This window comes from Mobula birostris, chromosome 11 (assembly GCF_030028105.1).
Source record: "Mobula birostris isolate sMobBir1 chromosome 11, sMobBir1.hap1, whole genome shotgun sequence".
Taxonomy (NCBI): Eukaryota; Metazoa; Chordata; class Chondrichthyes; order Myliobatiformes; family Myliobatidae; genus Mobula; species Mobula birostris.
In genome coordinates this window covers 81,942,915-81,962,379 of record NC_092380.1, presented here as the reverse complement: position 1 = coordinate 81,962,379, position 19,465 = coordinate 81,942,915, and the positions used below count along the sequence as shown (strand labels likewise).

The 19,465-nt window shown below is 42.4% G+C and overlaps 1 protein-coding gene and 1 long non-coding RNA gene across 5 annotated transcripts in view; one reads left to right on the top strand and one right to left on the bottom strand.

The window, feature by feature from the left end:
- LOC140205233 (uncharacterized) overlaps positions 1-5,889 on the bottom strand; it is an 83,863-nt gene extending 77,974 nt beyond the window's left edge. For 2 of the 4 annotated variants that reach the window (XR_011887791.1, XR_011887792.1), the window contains exon 1: positions 5,394-5,889. This is a non-coding gene — a long non-coding RNA (uncharacterized lncRNA). The remainder of the gene's footprint in view (positions 1-5,393) is intronic. The other 2 variants (XR_011887790.1, XR_011887793.1) reach the window with 2 other exon arrangements.
- A 460-nt stretch (positions 5,890-6,349) lies between these two features.
- lmo2 (LIM domain only 2 (rhombotin-like 1)) overlaps positions 6,350-19,465 on the top strand; it is a 30,675-nt gene continuing 17,559 nt past the window's right edge. Inside the window, exon 1 of the mRNA XM_072272656.1 lies at positions 6,350-6,571. Within this exon, the coding sequence (XP_072128757.1) occupies positions 6,531-6,571 (41 nt within the window). The 5' untranslated portion in view covers positions 6,350-6,530. The remainder of the gene's footprint in view (positions 6,572-19,465) is intronic.

The window sequence follows — 19,465 nt, the reverse complement described above, 5'->3', positions numbered from 1 at the left end:
CCAGCAACTTTTATGTGTGTTGCTTGAATTTCCAGCATCTGCAGAATTCCTGTTGTTTGATCTTGAATTGCCTATTTAGTGCAGTGATAGCTCAGTGATACAGTACGTGATGCATTCATGTAGTATGCCCAGTTGGGCAATATAGTGAGTGAAATCTTGCAGACTCTAAGCATTCCAGGGAATTTGTTTAATGGTGTAAAGTTTCTCACATATTTTCTACAAATTGCCAATTCTGTGGAAGGAGCTTCTGGTTTATTACTAGTAGGGAAAATAGGGGAAAGAGGTATGATTATCTGCTGCATTTCAAAACCTCAAGATAATTAAAGCACTTAGTTGATCTGGTAATTAAGTTTACTTTTGCAATATACTGACTATTGTTAGAAAATATAATAGCCAATTTACACTTAGAACAAACAGCAATAAGATTCAAAACCAAATAAATTAATTTAGTAGTACTCAATAGATTTTTATTTCAGAAGGTTCCCAATATAAATCTTTATTCTTCTTTCAAATTGTACCATACCATAATTTATTGCACGTGGGAGATCTGATTAATGCTCACATCTCCTGTGATGAAGTGCTTTGAGAGGGTGGTCATGGCTAGAATTAAGTCCTGCCTGAGCAAGGACCTGGACCCACTATAATATATCTACCAGCATAACAGGTCTACAGCGGGTGCAATCTCACTGTCTCTCCAAATGGCCTTGAAGCACCTGGGTAACAGCAATACACATGCCATGCTACTGTTTATCGATTACATGGGTGTTCAACACCTCACCTCAATGAGCCTCTGCAATTGGATCCCTGACTTGGTCATCAGTGACCACAGTCATTGTGGATTAGTAATAACACTTCCTCCTTGCTGACAATTAACATGGGTGAACTTCACTGCTCTACTCTCCCTTCACTCGTGACTATGTGGCTAAGCACAGCTCAAACAGCATCTATAAGTGCGCCGATGACGCACCACTGTTACTGGCAGAATCTCAGAAGGAGTGAAATAGATCGGCTGGTTAAGTGGCATCATCACAACAACCTTGTACTCAACGTCAGCAAGGCCAAGGAATTGATCGTGGACTTGAGAAGGGGAAGTTGGGAGTATCTACACCAGTGCTCACTGAGGGGGTCAATGGCGTTAAGTGTGAACAGTTTCAAGCTCCTGGATGCCAGTACCTCAGTGTATCTATCCTGGGCTCAACACATTGATGCAGTCACAAAGAAGGCACACCAGTGGCTATATTTCATTAAGAACTTGAGGAGATTTGGTATGTCAACCAAGACTGTAGCAAATATCTACAGCTATACAGTGCAGGGTATTTTGACTGGTTGCATCACTGTCCGGCATGGACGCACCAATGTGCACGACTGAAAGAGGCTGCAGAGGGTTATATACTCAGCCAGTTCCTTCATGGGTACAACCCTCCACACCATTGAGGGCATCTTCAAAAGGCAGTAGCTTCAGATGACAATATCCATCATTCAAAACCCTCACCATCCGGACCATGCACTCTTCTCAGTAATATCATCAGGAAGGAAGTACAAGAGCTTGGAGTCCCACGCTCAAAGTTTTAGAAACAATTTCTTCGTCTCTGTAATCAGACTTCTGAACAGTCCGTTTCCCCATGAACAACATCTCATGATTCATTCCTATTGCACTCTATTTATTTATTAATTTTTGTAACCTATAGTAAGTTATTATGCATTGCACTGTACTGCTGGCACAAAACAACAAATTCCATGACATATATCAGTGCTAATAAATCTGATTCTGACTCACCTCAGTACAGAACCACTTAGTATGCAGTTGGGTGTTAGTACTTCACTGAAAATCAGTTCAAATAATGACTCATTTGGGATTAAGTCCATTTTTTTCTGATTCAGAAGCAGAAGTTTTACTGCTGAGCCAAGATATACAACGTTCCCTCTAAGGTGTGTGCGCACGCACACATCTTTTGCTACTAGTGCACAAAGGAATTTAAACTGTGCATAAAAGGTTGTCACTCTACCTCATTGGCATGTTAAGTATATTTCACGATCGTACATAATCGCATTTCATTTTTCCAGTTTCTGATACGGACAGTGTTGACAACGTGGAGTTTGCGATGATCTGTTCTGCAGACATTAGAACTGGCTTATCTATAACGTTTTTGTTGAAGAAAATATTCAGTGCGCACATGTAGTTGTCATTGGGCAAAAAATTGCATAGCACAAGATTGTTATGCACACTGGTCCTTACAAATTAGAGGGAACATTGAACACATACCCATTATACTACAATATGTATAATTTTAGAATTTCACTTCATAAAGCTCATCTCACCCATACCTTGCTCCCATGGATGTCTGTATTAAATAAGTTGTTGATACTTACATTATGATTCTGACAGACTATTAACACTTACCCAGTTCAGTATATCAATCAAACTCTTCTCTTCACCGATATAGTTAAATGTTTTTACCAGTCCAATAATCAAATGGGAGCGAGAGCTTTCAGATACCTAGCACAGGGATTCTCAAACTTTTTTACGCCATGGACAAATGCCATTAATGACAAATGACAAATGCTTTTTTATGCCATTAAGCAAAGGGTCTGGGGTTCCCAACCTAGATTCTAGCACTGTATTTCACAGAAGCAAATTACGTACATTCAGAATCAGAATCAGGTTTAATATCACGTTAATGTGTGAGTTTTCAGGCTCCTGTCCTCCTAGATATTAGCAATGAGAAGATGACATGTGCTAGGTGATGGAGATCCTTAAAGATGGATGCTGCCTTTTTGAGGCATTGCCTTTTGAAGGTGTCCTGGGCACTGGGGAAGCTAATGCCCTTGATGTTGGACAATATCTAGTAACATGAGGAAACGAACTGAAGCAGCAGAGATGTGGTTTTTGAGGAGGATGCAAAGAATATCATGGACGAAACAAATGTCTAACGAGGATGTCATGAACAGAGCAAGCACAAAAAATTGGACATGTGATTAGGAAAGAGGAGTTAGAATGCGCGGTAATTAGGGGAAAGATTGAAGGGAATAATGCAAGAGGAAGACAAAGACAAATTATGATGGAGACAGCAGCCAGTGAACTGGAAATGAATACCAATGAATTGATCCACTTGACCCGAAACAGGAGTGTGTGGGCCATGGCGGTCAAAGCTCAAACTGGGCATGGCACTTGATGATGATGATGATGATGAATGCCTTTGATGAGACTGGCTGTGTTTATAACTTTCTGCAGATTGTTCTGATCCTGTCCAGTAGCTCCTCCATACCAGACAGTGATGCAACCAACTAGAATGCTCTCCACAGTACACCTATAGGAATTTACAAGAGTCTATATGACATACCAAGTCTTCTCAAACTCCTAATGAAATACAGCCACTGTCTTGCCTTCTTTGTAATTGCATCAATATGTTGGGCCCAGGACAAATCTTCAGAGATGTTGATGAAACTGCTCACCCTTTCCACTGCTGATCTGTCAGTAAGAACTGGTGTGTGTTCCCTCATCTCCCCCTTCCTGAAATTCAAAATCAATTCCTTGGTCTTACTGACATTAAGTGCAAGTGTGTTGATGCAATATCATTCATCCAGCGGATCTAGCTCACTCCTGTTCTCCTCCTCTTCACCATCTAAAATTCTGGCAACAATAGATGTGTCATCAGCAAATTTATAGATGGCGCTTGACCTGTGACTAGCCACACAAACGTGGGTGTACTGTAGAGATAGTAGAACATTGTTACCACAGGGGGTAATTAGAAGGTGACTATTTCAGAAAAAAGGTGAAAGGCTTTTAAGTGAACAGCCACTGAATTGGGAATCTGCAGATCATAGTGCACAATTGGCCTGCATCCATTCAATAAAATCTAAATTTTATGCTGCCCTTTCGTTTTGATGTACGTGTACATTGACTCTGACATTCATTTACTCCATATATCAGTAGGAGGCTCATTAACATGGCTTCCTAACATTATGTGAGGAATATCTACATTACTTAAAGCTACCTTCCATCTCTTCAAGAGAAGGTGTTGGAGTTGCCAGGGTTATGCTAAATAGTCCCGTGCAACCAACAATGGCTACACTTGGGAGGGACTGGGCACGTCTACTGCCTTCAGCTCTGTCGTAGAGTTCTTAGTGAAAGAAATGCAAAGTGTTCTGCATCTGTGAGCATGGAGTATTGCAGGTCACTTTCCAGTTAGATTTTAAGAAAGGAACAGACAAGAGTCAATAGGTTTACTATCAAGAGCTTAAACTGAGAATTTGCCTGCAATATCACAAGTTTTATAATTTCAAAGGCAGTGAAAATTTATTTTCAAATGTTACATACCATCAACTACAGCACAAGCCTCATTTTTTATCCCCTTCCTTATCCATACCTGCCAACTACCCCTATCAAAATTCATACCAAATAATCATTTGTGTCAATTCAACTCACAATCTTATCATGATCACCAGCCTCACATCCCTATATCAGAGCACCAACATTCCGCAAGCTACTCAATATGACGACCACGTCATCCAAGCAGATTACAGAACAATAATTTGCAGGAAAAGTGGTGTGCAAACAACCTATGGCACAAATTGTATGGTGTACTTTTCTTCATCAGTTGGGGCATTGAATATAAAAGCCAGGAAGTTGTGTTGCAGCTGCATATAACTTTGGTTGCACAATGTTTGAAATATTGCATGCAATTCTGGGTGCTGCATTACAAGGATATGGAGGCTTTGGTGAGGATGCAAAGAGAATTTCCAGGATGCTGTCTAGATTGGAGGCTTTAGCTGTAAGAGGAAGTTGGGGAACCTTGGATTGCTTTTTCTGGAGCTTCAGAAGCTGGAGTCACCTCACAGAAGTATATAATATCATGAATGGAAAAGACAGGGTAGGTAGTCAGAGTACCTCCCACTGATTCCTCCTCTTGTCCTTCGCTTTGTCGTCCTTCATTTTCTAATAGCCTGACCTAACAGCTCGTTCTCCACGTCATGCGTGTCTCCATGGCCCACTGGTGCAGCCATGTGTAGGAACACTGAGAAGCTTTTGTGTAGAAAAAACTTGTGCAATTCTGAGGCATGACATACAGAAATCATTTTAAACTACAAAGAAATATAGCAAAATTAGCAACTGATTGTTAAGTCATTGATAATCTCTTTAAATAGAGCAGCCAACAGGCTGGGGTGCGGGAGTGGGGGGGTTGGAATTCTCCCTGCTACTTTTTCATGCGTGTTCAGCTATGTAGTTACAAGAGGCTGTGTCCGCTGGAGGATGGAGCATGAAGGCACTGCCGCCATCAAATCAGCCCTGAACACAAACCAATGTCACGAATAGGCGGTCTTTATACTTCAAATTCACTTTATAGACCAACCTCTTTACCAAGGTGTTATACTTGAAACGTAAAGGTACTTACCACGCAGTAAACGTGAACAGCAGACCGTGTTTTTGAATCACCTTATTTCATGAAAAAATAACCCCCCTCCCCCGAAGTGTTCATTTTAAAAACCACGTAGACACGAAGTTGTATTTAGTCCAAGAGTTTACTTGTGAACAGTGAAAACAGATCCCAGGAATGGCGCTCAAAAAATCTGTGATCTCTGTCCTTTTTCCTTCCTGCTCGCACTCCAAATTAAAGCTGATGAACATGCACTACAGGAAGTGAACCAGGTGTCACGTTTTAATATTTGAGCAGTGTTTGTGCCTGTTGCGGAGTGAACTCGTTAATCTCGGCTATCCCGTCAGTGACTTGTTGGCCCTGATTTTTATGGGCTCACGATTCCCCAGCTGGGACGTCCCACATGTAAACACAGGAAGAGAAGGTGCCGATGTTATTCGCTCATCCAGAGTACAGTATTTGGAAAACACTAAAAATAAACTTAGGTTGTAAATGAAGACCTGATAACAGCAGTACGACTTTCGGGGTAAACTAAGCCTCCAATGTGTCCGATCCATTTATTCGGGAATGCAATGGGTTGACTCGATCACCATAATATAAATTATTCCAGCAACCGAGAATTAGTATATTAACCGAGCACTGCCAAAACTAAATTCGATTGTTTAATCATTTAGATCGCGCGCTAATTATTCTTCATGTACAGTATTAAATTGTCCTAGTCGGACGATCACACTTACTACTTAAGTAACAGGATTCAATTTTTAAAAATCCAGAAAATTGATACCTGTCATAAATATTCACTTAACATAAACATAACACTTGTAATCAGGTTTTGGATATTTTATGGAAAATTGGGTATATGACAGTACTGTATATAAAATATAACGTTACCACAAATGTGTGGTTAACAGCAACGGGCATTGCCTCTTTAAAAGTGATGAGTGTTGTTTTGTAGGAAGCGGTCCCTTGGCGACGCTTCAAAGCTGCGGCTTCAACACGAATTTCCGTGTATTGTCCGAATCGTGATGAGGCAAAGGAAACGTGCGATCTGGGGCTGAGCTCGATATAAAAAAGGCAGCGGCCTTGCCGAGCGGCTGTGTGTGACCGAGGCACCCGCCAGCCACAGCCAGCGACCCCGATCGGCTCCCCGAGCAAATGTCAGCCGCCATCGAGAGGAAATCGCTGGAGAATGCGGAGTGAGTAGACGCGGGCCCGATCTCATTCCAATTCCGAGCCGGTATGAAGGGGGAGGGATGGAGCTGGGACCGGTCGAATCGATCAGGGGTTAAACTATCCCTTCAAACAAGGCTCATGCGCCAGGATCCCCACACAGTCAGAGCCAATAGTCTGAATAACGCTGTCGGAAAATGTCAATTACAATCAACAGTCATAATCTGCAAAACTGCAGAATGGCCTACCGACTCGTTAAAATACACTCGGGGGGTACTGATGGAGGCAACGTTATGCGTTTATTTTAATGTCATCGCTTCATACTTCATCTGATCTGCGACAGGCAAATCCCTTTCAGGGGAAGCATACTTATAATTTCAGGATTTATTTATAAAACATTGATATCGTTTTATTTCGACCTGAGACGCTGTTGTAACTTTTAATTTTTTTCATGTTTAGCACGGCTTTGTCGAACTCTTCCTATTCCTATTCTTATATTAGGTATCATATATATAAAAACACTACTGTACTGCTGAATCTGGAAGGGAGCTGGAACGAAATTTTACACGAGTTAGATCCCACTGCCTGATCTGATGCTTATCAGATAAACACTTATGTTTTCAACTCAACCCATGACCTAAATAGTAATAATTTGAAGTCACTGAAGGGGATTCTCAATATCTTAAACTGATTTCCCCTTCAGAAAGTCCAACTGGATTAGATTTGTTTTAATTTTGTTTTAACTCCTAAACTCGGCACATTTTACTGAAGGACCGTGATAAACAAATTGGTGAAAAGTATTAGAGAAATTAATATGAAAGCATGGTAAAGTAACAGATTTCTGTGAAGTGTGTGTATATGTACATATATTGGGCAATTTAATATCATAGTTTGTTTTCTACAAAAAACATTAAGAGCTATTGATTTGAGCCTCTCAATGATTCCCAACCCACAACAATTACATTTTAGAATGGTCTCAGCTTGTTTTAATTAACTCTTTTCTATTCATAAATGGATAAGTGTTCTGTCTTACCGTTATTATGCTACACAGAACAGCATTCAAATTCTATAAAATACTTTTACCAATCCAAAGGAAATTGGTCTACGACACCAATATGGTGGCACAGTATCGTAGTTATTTGCATAATGCTGTACAGTCCCAGTGCCTTCAGTGTTCAATTTCTGCCACTCTCTGCAAGGTGTTTGTTTTTCCCGTAATTGCGTGGGTTTCCTCCAGGAGCTCCAGTTTCCTCCCACAATCCAAAGACGTGTGGATTAGTAACTTCTAGGCATGCCATGCTGGGGCCAGAAGCATTGCAACGATTGTGGGCCGCACATCCTCCAGCTGTTTTGGTCAATGATGCAATTGAGTTATTTCACTGTATATATCAATATACATGTGCCAAATAAAGCTAATCTTTAAATATTTAAGAGTCTTAAATAGAAACATCACAGAACAAAAAATGTAAACAATTGGACTATTCAGTCTTTCAACTCGTGGTATATCCCCTCATGAACCTGTCCAACTACATTTTAAGTGATATATTAAGTGATACTATTGTACCTGCCTCAACAACTTCTTCTGGTAGCTCGTTCCATGTACTGTCCACCCACTGCATAGAAAAAATTGTCTCTCAGGAATTCAAATCTTTTCCCTGTCACCATAAACCTATTTTGGTTTTGGATTTGCCCTCCCTACCCTGGGGAAAAGACTGCTACTGTCGAAGCAACACACACAAAATGCTGGAGAAACTCAGCAGGCCAGGCAGCATCTATAGAAAGAGAGTACAGTCGACGTTTCAGGCCACAACATACTTCTAGTTCCCTCAGGTCCTACTGAAGGGTTTTGGCCCGAAACGTCGACTGTACCCTTTTCCATAGGTGCTGCCTGGCCTGCTGAGTTCCTCCAGAATTTTGTGCGTGTGTGTTGCTTGGCTTTCCAGCATCTGCAGATTTTCTCTCGTTTGTTACCATCAAACTTATTTAAACAGCTCATAATTTTAAACACTTCCATTAGGGCATCCATCATTCTCCTACACTCAAATGAATAAAAACCTAGCCTAGCAAACCTTCTACTGATGACAACCTTGCAAATCTTCTTCTCTGCACTCTTTCTGGTTTAACTACACCTTTCCTATAACAGGGTGAGCAGACCTGTACTTAGTACTCCAAGCATGGCCTCACCAAACGACTTGTACAATTGCAATATAATATCCCTACTCCTATAATCAATGCCCTGACTGATGGACAGCCAGTGTGCTAAATGCTCTTTCCACCACACTGTCTACCTGTGACACAGCTTTCAACCAGCAATGCACTTATACCCTAGATCCCTCTGTTCCATTGTACCATTCTTAGAAAAAGTCCTACACCAGTGTGATTTTCCAAAATATATCTCCACACCCTTATGGGCATTGAAATCTATTGCCATTCTTTTGTCCACTTCCCTAACTGATGAAAATCCTACTGTAACTATGATAGCCTTCACTATCAACTGAACCAGCTAATTCTGTGCCATCCACAAAGTTGCTTATCAAACCCTGTGCATTTGCATTCAAATCATTTATATAAATAATGAGTAACATGGGTCCCAATACTGACCAGTGTAGTACACCACCAGTCACTGGCCTCCATTCTGAGAAACAACTTTCAACCATCACTCTCTGCTCCCTACCTCTGAGCCAGTCTTGAATCCACCTAACAAACTCTCCTTGGATTCCGTGGGTCCTAATCTTCCAGATCAGCCTACCATGTGGGATCATGTCAAAGACTTTGCTAAAGCCCAAATGTTCTACCCTCATCAAACTTCCTGGTAACGTCTTCAAATAAACCCTGCAAGTTTTGTTGAGCATGACATCCCATGCACAAAGCCAAGCTGACTCCTCTTAAGCAGACTCTGCCTAGCCAAATGTGATGAGTTCTGTCTGTCAGACCTCCCTCCAGTGAGTTCACCACTACTGATGAAATGTTGTCTGGCCTGTAATTCCCTGGCTTGTCCCTTGCTTGCCTTTTGAAACAATGGAACAACATTAGCCACCTTCCAGTCTTCAAGAATTTCACCAGTGGCTAATGTTGAAGCAAGTATCTCCACAGGGGCCTCTGTAATTTCCTCTCTAATCTTCCAAAAATTCCAAGGACATACCCTGTCAGACCCTGACAAATTTTCCATCTTAATGCTCAGCTAATTTTTCTTTCCTGGTAATAAAAATCTCCAGTTGTTCCCCTTGTCACTTGAGCAACCATGATTTTTTCCTCCTCAAACTGAAGAGACATATCTGTTAAAAATCCCATCATCCCATGCAACTCAGAACATAGGTGCTCCTGCTGATCTCTAAGGGACCTGCTGTCTCCCTCACCACCCTTTTATTGATAATATAGCTGTAGAAACATTGGGATTATCCCCAGCCTTCCCTGCCAGATCCATTTCACACCCTCTTTTTGCCCTCCTGAATTCCCTCTTAAGAGTATTCTTAATCTTTTTATAGTCATTAAGGGGTTTGCTCGATCCTGACCTCCTAAACCCAATGTATGCTTCCTCCTTTTTCTTGTCCAGAAAATCTCTCATCAATAAGAGTCCCTAAACTTGCCAGGTTTACCTTTCAACCTAACAGGAACATGCTGCTCCTGAACACTTGATATCATGATCTTAAAAGCCATCCACTTGTCCTTTGTTGCTTTCCTTTCAAATAGACTCACCCAACTCTGTCTACTTCCCTGTAAAATCAGCCCTTTTCCAGGACACTACCCTGCGGACCTGACCTGTACTTTTCCATCACTATCTTATAATAGGATTATGGTCACTGGAGCCAAAGTGCTCCCTGACTGTCACCGTGGTTACTTTCCCTGCCTAGTTCCCTAAGAGAAGGTCCTGGATTGCACCCTCCTGAATAGAGCTCTCTATATTTTCCTGGTATTATTTCAAATTTCACCTCATTCAGACCTTTTACACTCTAGGTGACACAGTCAAAACCAGGAAAGTAGCCTCTCACAAACACATGGTTTTGACAACTTCTCTACACACGTGCTTCTCAAGTTCCTGCTGACTATTGGTGGTGGTGAGGCCGGGGGGTCTATGATACAGCTCTAAAAGAGTGATCCTGCCCTCCTTGTTTCTCAGTTCTACTCCTATGGCCACACTAGACAAATCTCCAAGAATATCATCTCTAAGTACTGTTTTGCTTTTTTCCTTATCAAACTGGGTAAGAGTTAATTTGCCCAGTGCTGGTCCTCTTGCCTATCTGTTCGAGTCCTTTTGCTGGCTTGAGCACAACGTGAAGACTGGTGCTTCAGTATCGTATTGATAGAGCAATGCATTATCAGAAATAGTGTCCTTCAGATTAAAGACCTTTAGCCTTCTCGTGCAAGTAACTCTGCCTAAACAGTGAGGTGGTTTTTAGTAATATTGTTCCCTTAGCCAACATCAACATGACAGATATTTTGTCACTTATCTCGATACTCTCCCTGAAACTCTGCTGTTGCTTTTCCGACTTAGCAATAGTAACCTATAAATTCAAAGCACTTGAGATATACCAGCACTAAGGATTTACCAGAAATTTGCTACGTTACTTTTAAATATTTTACCAAAGAAATGAAAGAAAGAAAACATCATTCTTCAGATACTGGGATGTAAAATAAATTTTACTTTAACTGAATTTGTGAGTCATCCTTTAAAAATACTTTCAAAGAAATGCTCGATTTTTTTGATGTTAAGATTTGCTGAAGAATATTTAGGCTTCAAAAAATTCAAAATTTACATCAGTTATACATTGTGATTTTGCTCTTCACTAACAGATTAGAGGTACAATTATAGAAGGGCAGGGACATTTAATTGACAGCACTGTTTCCTGATCAACGTATCACATATCATACATTCAGCTCCATGCAAATGAATGGAATAGAACATCAGGCAGAATGTACAGCAAACGACTGACGTAGTACTATATGTTTGGCTTTTCAAACCCCACCATCACCACCAGCATTATATCCTTGTGTATGTTATATTGCTCCTGTTATTTCAAGCACAAGCGAAAGCATAAGTGAAGATTTCTATTCCACCATTTTGGAAGATTACTAATACTGTAGCAGATATCAAAGCACTAGTGTGCTGGCAACACTAGTGTATATTCTCCTCCCACAAACACTTAACTGTATCAGTTCTTCCTTTCTTTTTTCCCCACCCTCTCACAGTCTTGTTCCATCTATCACTTGTCAGCTTGTTTTTTAACTCCCACTCCCCACCATTCACACACGCACCTGGGTCGGTCTGCTTATCATCTGCTCCCTATCAGCTTCCACCTACCAGACTCTACCCCAGCCCCTCGTACTGCTATATCCTGCTTCCCCCTTTCCTCACTCTTGATGCAGGGTATTAATCAAAATGTCAACTTGTAATTTTTACCGCCACAGATGTTGCTTGACACACTGAGATCTTGCCCCTCACATCTCCTTTCAACTTGTCCCCTCTCACCTTAAATGCATGCCCTCTGGTTTTAGACATTTCCACCTGGGGAAAAAGATATAGCCCATCTACTGTCTCTATCATTATCTCAGATCTCCCCTCAGCCCCCACTGCTCTGGAGAAAGTTACCCAACTTTGTCCAACCTCCCATTATGTAGCACATGCTCTCTAATCCAGGCAGCATCATGGTAAGCCTCTTCTGCATCCTCTCCAAAGCCTCAACTCCCTTCATAATATTGGAAGACCAGAACTATATGCAGTACTCCAGATGCAACCTAACTAGAGTTTTATAATGCTACGGCATAAATTCTTGACTTTTGAACTCGATACCTCGACTAACAAAGGCAAGCTGATCAACCTGTGTAGCCACTTTCATAGAAAACCTACAGCATAGTACAGGCCCTTTGGCCCACAAGGCTGTGCTGAACATGTCCTTACCTTAGAAATTACCTAGGGTTACCCATAGCCCTCTATTTTTCTGAGCTCCATGTACCTGTCCAGGAGTCTCTTAAAAGACCCTATTGTATCTGTCTCCACCACCGTCGCTGGCAGCCCATTCACACACCCACCACTCTCTGCGTTAAAAAGCTTACCGCTGACATCTCCTCTGTACCTACTTCCAAGCACCTTAAAACTGTGCCCTCTTGTGATAGCCATTCCAGCCCTGGGAAAAAGCCTCTGACTATCCACACGATCAATGCCTCTTTTATCATCTTATACACCACTATAAGGTCACCTCTCATCCTCCAGAGAAAAGGCTGGGTTCACTCAACCTATTCTCATAAGGCATGCTCCCCAATCCAGGCAACATCCTTGTAAATCTCCTCTGCACCCTTTCTATGGTTTCCACATCCTTCCTATAATGAGGCGACCAGAACTGAGCACAGTGCTCCAAATGGGGTCTGACCAGGGTCCTATATAGCTGCAACATTACCTCTTGGCTCCTAACTCAGTCCCACGATTGATGAAGGCCAATGCACCGTATGCTTTCTTAACCACAGAGTCAACCTGTGCAGCAGCTTTGAGTGTCCTATGGACTCGGACCCCAAGATCCCTCTGATCCTCCACACTGCCAAGAGTCTTACCATTAATACTATATTCTGCCATCATATTTGACCTAACAAAATGAACCACCTCATACTTATCTGAGTTGAACTCCATCTGCCACTTCTCAGCCCAGTTTTGCATCCTATCAATGTCCCACTGTAACCTCTGACAGCCTGCCATACTATCCACAACACCCCCAACCTTTGTGTCATCAGCAAATTTACTAACCCATTCCTCCACTTCTTCATCCAGGTCATTTATAAAAATCACGAAGATTAGGGTCCCAGAACAGATCCCTGAGGCACACCACTGGTCACCGATCTCCATGTAGAATATGACCCATCTACAACCACTCTTTGCCTTCTGTGGGCAGGCCAGTTCTGGATCCACAAAGCAATGACACCTTGGATCCCATGCCTCCTTACTTCCTCAATAAACCTTGCATGGGGTAACCCTCCAATACTCCAGAACCTCTCCCGTCCCCATTGATGATGCAAAAATCATCGCCAGAGTCTCAGCAATCTCCTCCCTCGCCTCCCACAGTAGCCTGGGGTACATCTTGTCTGGTTCCAGTGATGCTTTCCAAAAGCTCCAGCACATCCTCTTTCTTAATATCTACATGCTCAAGCTTTTCAGTCCACTGCAAGTCATCACTACACTCGGCAAGATCCTCTTCCGTAGTGAATACTGAAGCAAAGTATTCATTAAGTACTTCATACCTCAGGGAGATATGAACTTGGACCCCAAGATCCCTCATTCATCAACACTGTTAAGTGTCTTGCCCTTAACTGTATACTGTCTCTTTACATTTGACCTACTAAGATTTGACCTATCACATTTGGCCATTTTAAACTCCTTCTCATTTTTCTGCTCAGAGGTCCCAGTACAGATCCCTACGGCAAACCACTAATCTGAGACCTCCACCTCAGATAAGTCTCTTCAACCATTACCCTCTGTCTTCAATGGTCAAGTCAGTTCTGAATCCAAATGTCCAATTCATCATTGATCCCATGCATCGTAGTCTTCTGGATGAGGAACCTTATCAAAAAAACTCAATTTATTAAGACCCGACTTGCCCTGCACAGCCGTACTGGCTGTCTCTAATTAAGCCATGGTTTTCCAAATGTTCATAAATCCTCTCCCTAAGAATTCTGTCCAGTAACTTCCCTGCCATTGACATGAAACTCACTGGTCTATGTTTCCAGGATTATCCCTGGTTCCTTTTTGAATAATGGAACAACATTAGCTACTCGCCAGTCCTCCAGACCTCGTCTGTGGCTAGAGAGGACACAGGATATTGGTCAAGGCATCAGCAATCTTATCTCTTGCCTCTCTCAATAACCTAGGGTGTATCCCATCAGCTCCTAGGTACTTATCCGCATTAATGCTCTTTAAGAAATCCAACATTACCTCCTCCTTTACCGCAAAATGGCCTGGAATATCAATGTGTTTGGCACTGATCTTCCTATACTCCACATCCTTCTCCTTGGTAAACAATTGTGTCAAGTGCTCATTTAGGACCTCACCCAAGTCCTTATGTTCTCCCCTTTGTCCTTGAGTAGTCCTACCCTCCCCTTAGTTATCTTCTTGCTCTTGATGTATGATGGGATGCCTTGGGATTCTCTTTAATCCTACTTGCATAGGACTTTTCATGGACTCTCCTGGCTCTCCTATTTCCTTCCTTGAGTTCTGTTCTGGCTTCCTCATAATCCTTAAGGGCTCAAACTTCCATAGAAGAGTATATTGACTGGCTGCATCACAGCCTGGTATGGAAAATCCTGCAAGAAGTAGTGGATACGGCCCAGTCCTTCATGGGTAAAGCCCTCCCCACCGTTGAACACATCTGCACAAAGCACTGTTGCAGGAAAGTAACATCCATCATCAGGGACTCCCACCACTCTGGCCATGCCCTCTTCTCACTGCCGCCATCAGGAAGGTGGAACAGGAGCTTCAGGACTCATAGCACAAGGTTCAGGAACAATTATTACCCCTCAACTATTGGGCTGTTGAACCAGAGGGGATAACTTCACTCGCCCCATCACTGAAATGTTCTCACAACCTATGGACTTGCTTTCAAGGACTCTTCATCTCATGTTCTTGATACTTATCGCTTTATTTATTTATTTGTTTGTTTGTTTGTTAGTTAGTTAGTTATTTTTTCCCCTCTCTTTTTTGAATTTGCACAGTGTTGTCTTTTGCACACCGATCGTCAGCACTATTTGTGTGGTCTTTCATTGATTCTGTTTCGTTTTATTGAGTATGCCCCCAAGAAAGTAAATATCACTGTTGTATATAGAGACGTGTGTATACTTTGATAATAAATTAACTTTGAACTGTATTTGATTCTAGCTTCTGAAGCTTTATGTACCTTCTTCTTGACTAAATTCATCAGCTCCCTGAACATCCTAGGTTCTCTTACCTTGACGTCCTTGTCCTCCCTTCTGACTGAAACACACTTGTCCTGTGCTCTGTGCAAACATCCTTCACACGGTGGATGTGCCCTTTCCCCAAAACAACTGTTGCTAATTAACTCTCCCTACTTCCTGCCTAATGCTCTTGTAGTTTGCTATGCTACAACTCCTGCAAGGTTTGTACTTATCCTTATCTATAGATGAGCATTAGGAGACGTGATGTAGAGGGAATGCCTCTACACGAGCAGAAGCAATTCAAGAAACCCTCTCAACATTTTATTAAGAGCTTTAACAGAAAGATCTTCCTGCTGTATCATTGTAGAATCAGAATGAGGTTTAATGCCACTGGCATTTGTCATGAAATTTGTTGTTTTGCAGCAGTAGTACATTGCAATACATAGTTATAAAAACTATAATTTATGATGAGTATAGATAAAAATAAATTAAATACGTAGTGCAAAAGGAGGGGGAAAATACTAAAGAAGTGTTCGGGGTACATTGTCCATTCAGAAATCTGATGGCAGAGTGGAAGAAGTTGTTTCTGACAAATTGTGTGTGTCTTCAGGCTCCTGTACTTCCTCCCTGCTGGTAGCAATGTGAAGAGGGCATGTCCTGGGTGATGGGTGAGTCATTGCCGTTTGAACCTGTCCTCTCCTCGCCTGTGGGGAGTCTGGTGCCCATGACAGAGCTGGCCCAGTTCACAACTTTCTGCAGCTTTCTCTGATCTTCTGCAGCGGCCCCTCCGTAACCAGATGGTGATTCAACCAGTTAGAATGCTCTCCACGGTACTCAGTAAAAATCTGTGAGCACCTTTCGTAACATACCAATTCTCCTCAGGCTCCTAATGAGGTATAGCCACTGTCTTTGTAATGACATCAATATGCTAGGCCCAGGATAGATCCTGAGATGTTGGCACCCAGGAAATTGAAACTTTGGAGTGAAGGAGATGATAGGCGACTTAATAGAGGTGTAACAAGATGAGAGGCCTGGATAGAGTGGAGAGCCTAGAACATGGCCAATACAAGGGAGACATAACTTTAAGGTGATTGGTTAAAAGTATAGGGGGAAAGTCAGAGACAAGTCCTTTTCAGATTGATGGGTGCATGTAATACTCTGCCAGGGTTTGTGGTAGGGGCAGATGCATTAGGGCGTTTAAGAAACCCATAGGCACATGGGTGATGGAAAGATAGAGGGTTATGTGGGAGAGAAGGGTTCGATTGATCTTAGAGTAGTTTAAAAGGTTGGCACAACACTCTGGGCCGAAGATCCTGTACTGCTCTATGTTCTAATTGTCCTCTGTGGGGACAGAATTACGAGTGGCTTTCCATTTAAAACTATTATAAATCAAGTCTTAGTATCTGGTTCAGTATGTAATTGGATGACTCTTGTGCTATTTTTGAATTAAGAAACTTTTTTTTGTGGGGTGGTGGTTTCCCTCAAAGTCCCACACTGACTAGGGTCCTGCTGGCTCTTGGTACTTTCCTCAAGGTAGTCCTTGATGCTGCCTTTCCAGAATGAGACACTAATCTTACTCTTGCTCTTGCTAGTGGAGTGGTATTTCCTGCAAACCGGCCCGGCCACTTCCTCCTCACCAAAGCCAATGCTTTCAAACATGTCTGTCATTTGCCAGTAATGACAACTGCTGATGCTGGAGATTTAATTGCTTAGCACTGGTATTTCTAAGGGCAGCAGCAAAGATCTGTTTCCTTCACAGGGAATGATTGTGAGCTGGGACTATTTCATTTACAGCTGGTTATGGTAAGTAAGTGGAGCTGAGTATTATGTATTTGAGTTTCTATAATTGCAGACATGATTGTAGCATGTTATGTTGCCTCTCTGTTGCTGTGGTTCAGAATATTACTGAGCAAATGCAGAGTATTTTGCAGGGGGGAGACCAAGTACCCAGAGACTGTGATCCAGAGTGGTAGCACTGACAAAGATCGATACAGGCTGTGGTCCTGAGGAAACAGCAAACAAAGATTGGAAGGGGTGGGGGAAAAGACAGTAGAGTCGGGTTGTGTTTAATGGTGTACATCTAAATGCAGGATTAAAGTTAAAGCTGGAGAGAAGATTTTAAATTGGATTATACTAGCCTTGCCCGAAACAGACTAGAAACAGTTACTTAATGTTAATTGCATTTGAGCACTGAGAGGAATTCATGACCGAGTTTCAAGGAGTCCCAAAGAGAAGGATTAGGCGTCCAAATCAGGAGACCCTGGTTGACAAGGATTCTTCTTCTTGGCTGTTAGCTCCCAGTGGAGCAAAGGCCATTGATGACTACCTGTCTCCAACGTCCAAAGCTGATGGTGTGGTTGGAGTACATCAATGGTTCTGCAATCCATTGCATCCACTGTACAGGCTGTTGGCCTGTTCACCTCCACCAGAGCCCTGCTGGCCTGCCCCCTTGCCTGTTTCCACACCTCACAACGGGGATGTGGGATTGGACTTGGAGAGGCAGTTGACAAGGATAAGATGGGTCAAAAAAGGGGAAGTTACCAAGAAGGGTCCTGATGAAGGATTTCAGCCCGATGCGTCAACTATACTTTTTGCCATAGATGCTGCCTGGCCTGATCCAGTATTTTGTGTGTGTTGCTCAAAGTTATCAATTGCTGGGGCTTAAGATGGCAGAAAACCTAAAAGAATATAGAAATTAACGAAGCAATGAGAGCAGGAGTGGAGGAGGGGGAATACAACAAGGGAAAATCTGCAGATACAAAATTATCCAGATGTGTGCAAGGGGTATGATCCCAGTGGCACAGGTTTGACCTGGACCTTGGATGCTGTTTCTGTTGAGTTTGCAGGTGATGCTGTGTGGTTCTGCTGCATGCTTCACCTTCATCCCACATCCCAGAGATGCGTTTTAGTTGTCTAATAGTAGATAGATGGCAAAAGAATTAAAGGGGGAGGGTGTGAGAGAGAGAGAGATAGAGAGCGAGCGAGAGTGCGTGTGTGTTAGAGACAAAAATCTGTGGGAAAATGTGAAAGGAGAATGGGATTGACTGAAAAGCGTGTAAGCGAAGATCACTTGGGCTGAATGGTTTAAAGTCAGCGATACCAAATGTACAACGGGATGCAAGACAGTCTCTCACAAATAGTGGCTAAACTTGCCAAGCATGAGCGACTTAGAACCTCTACTGCTGACATTTTCTTCTTTACAGCAACAATAGCCTCTGGAGTGTCACTACCTCTTTGCAGTAACTGGAGGAAGGGTTTATTTGTACTGCGGCCTTGTTTCCTCTTGCCAAATTAGAACACACGGTTAGTTGTATTACGGGATTCTTCCACTTACCAAATTCAACAAATTGGTGTTCTAATCTTGGCCCAGCAAATCACCAGTTTTAGAGCAGTGGTGACGTTGTCGACGTCGCCTTGCGCACTTGCTGAAGGCAGTTATGAATGTTAAGTAACAGCGTCTGTGTATGTGAAATACCATTTGAAGCAACTTCCATTGTAAATACTGCATATTTCTGATTTGCACAACCCTGAAGTTGGTCATGCAAGGTAGCAGGAAGTCAGCATGCAAGTGCCGTGCTGTTTTTTTGCTCACTCGCTCAAATAAAAGATGAATTTAATTAGGGGAAATGCTTTATGCTGTTAAATTTCATGGACATTGGAGCTGACTTCACAGAAACAAAAATGGTCGCGGTTATTCAGCATCTGGAAGGAGCAATCCATGTTTATACAGCTGTTTTATCATCGCACACTGAAATAGCAAGAATTTGCATTTCAGTGCCGCACATGCATCCTAAAGCAGGTGTAGCCATTTAAGTGCTCTGAAGTGCAGTTCCCAAAAACAGCAAATAACGTAAACAGCAGTTTTTGAAAAACCATTTGGTCGACAGTAGATTGCTGCCTTTGAACAGAAGGAGAACACGCTGCCCTGGGCCTGTACCAGATGATAAATCTGATCTGATGATGACCTATCCAGTCGTCAACAGCACTGTAGAGACCACTGCCAAGAAAGAGGAACACCCCCCCCCCCCACTACTCCTGGACCACCACAA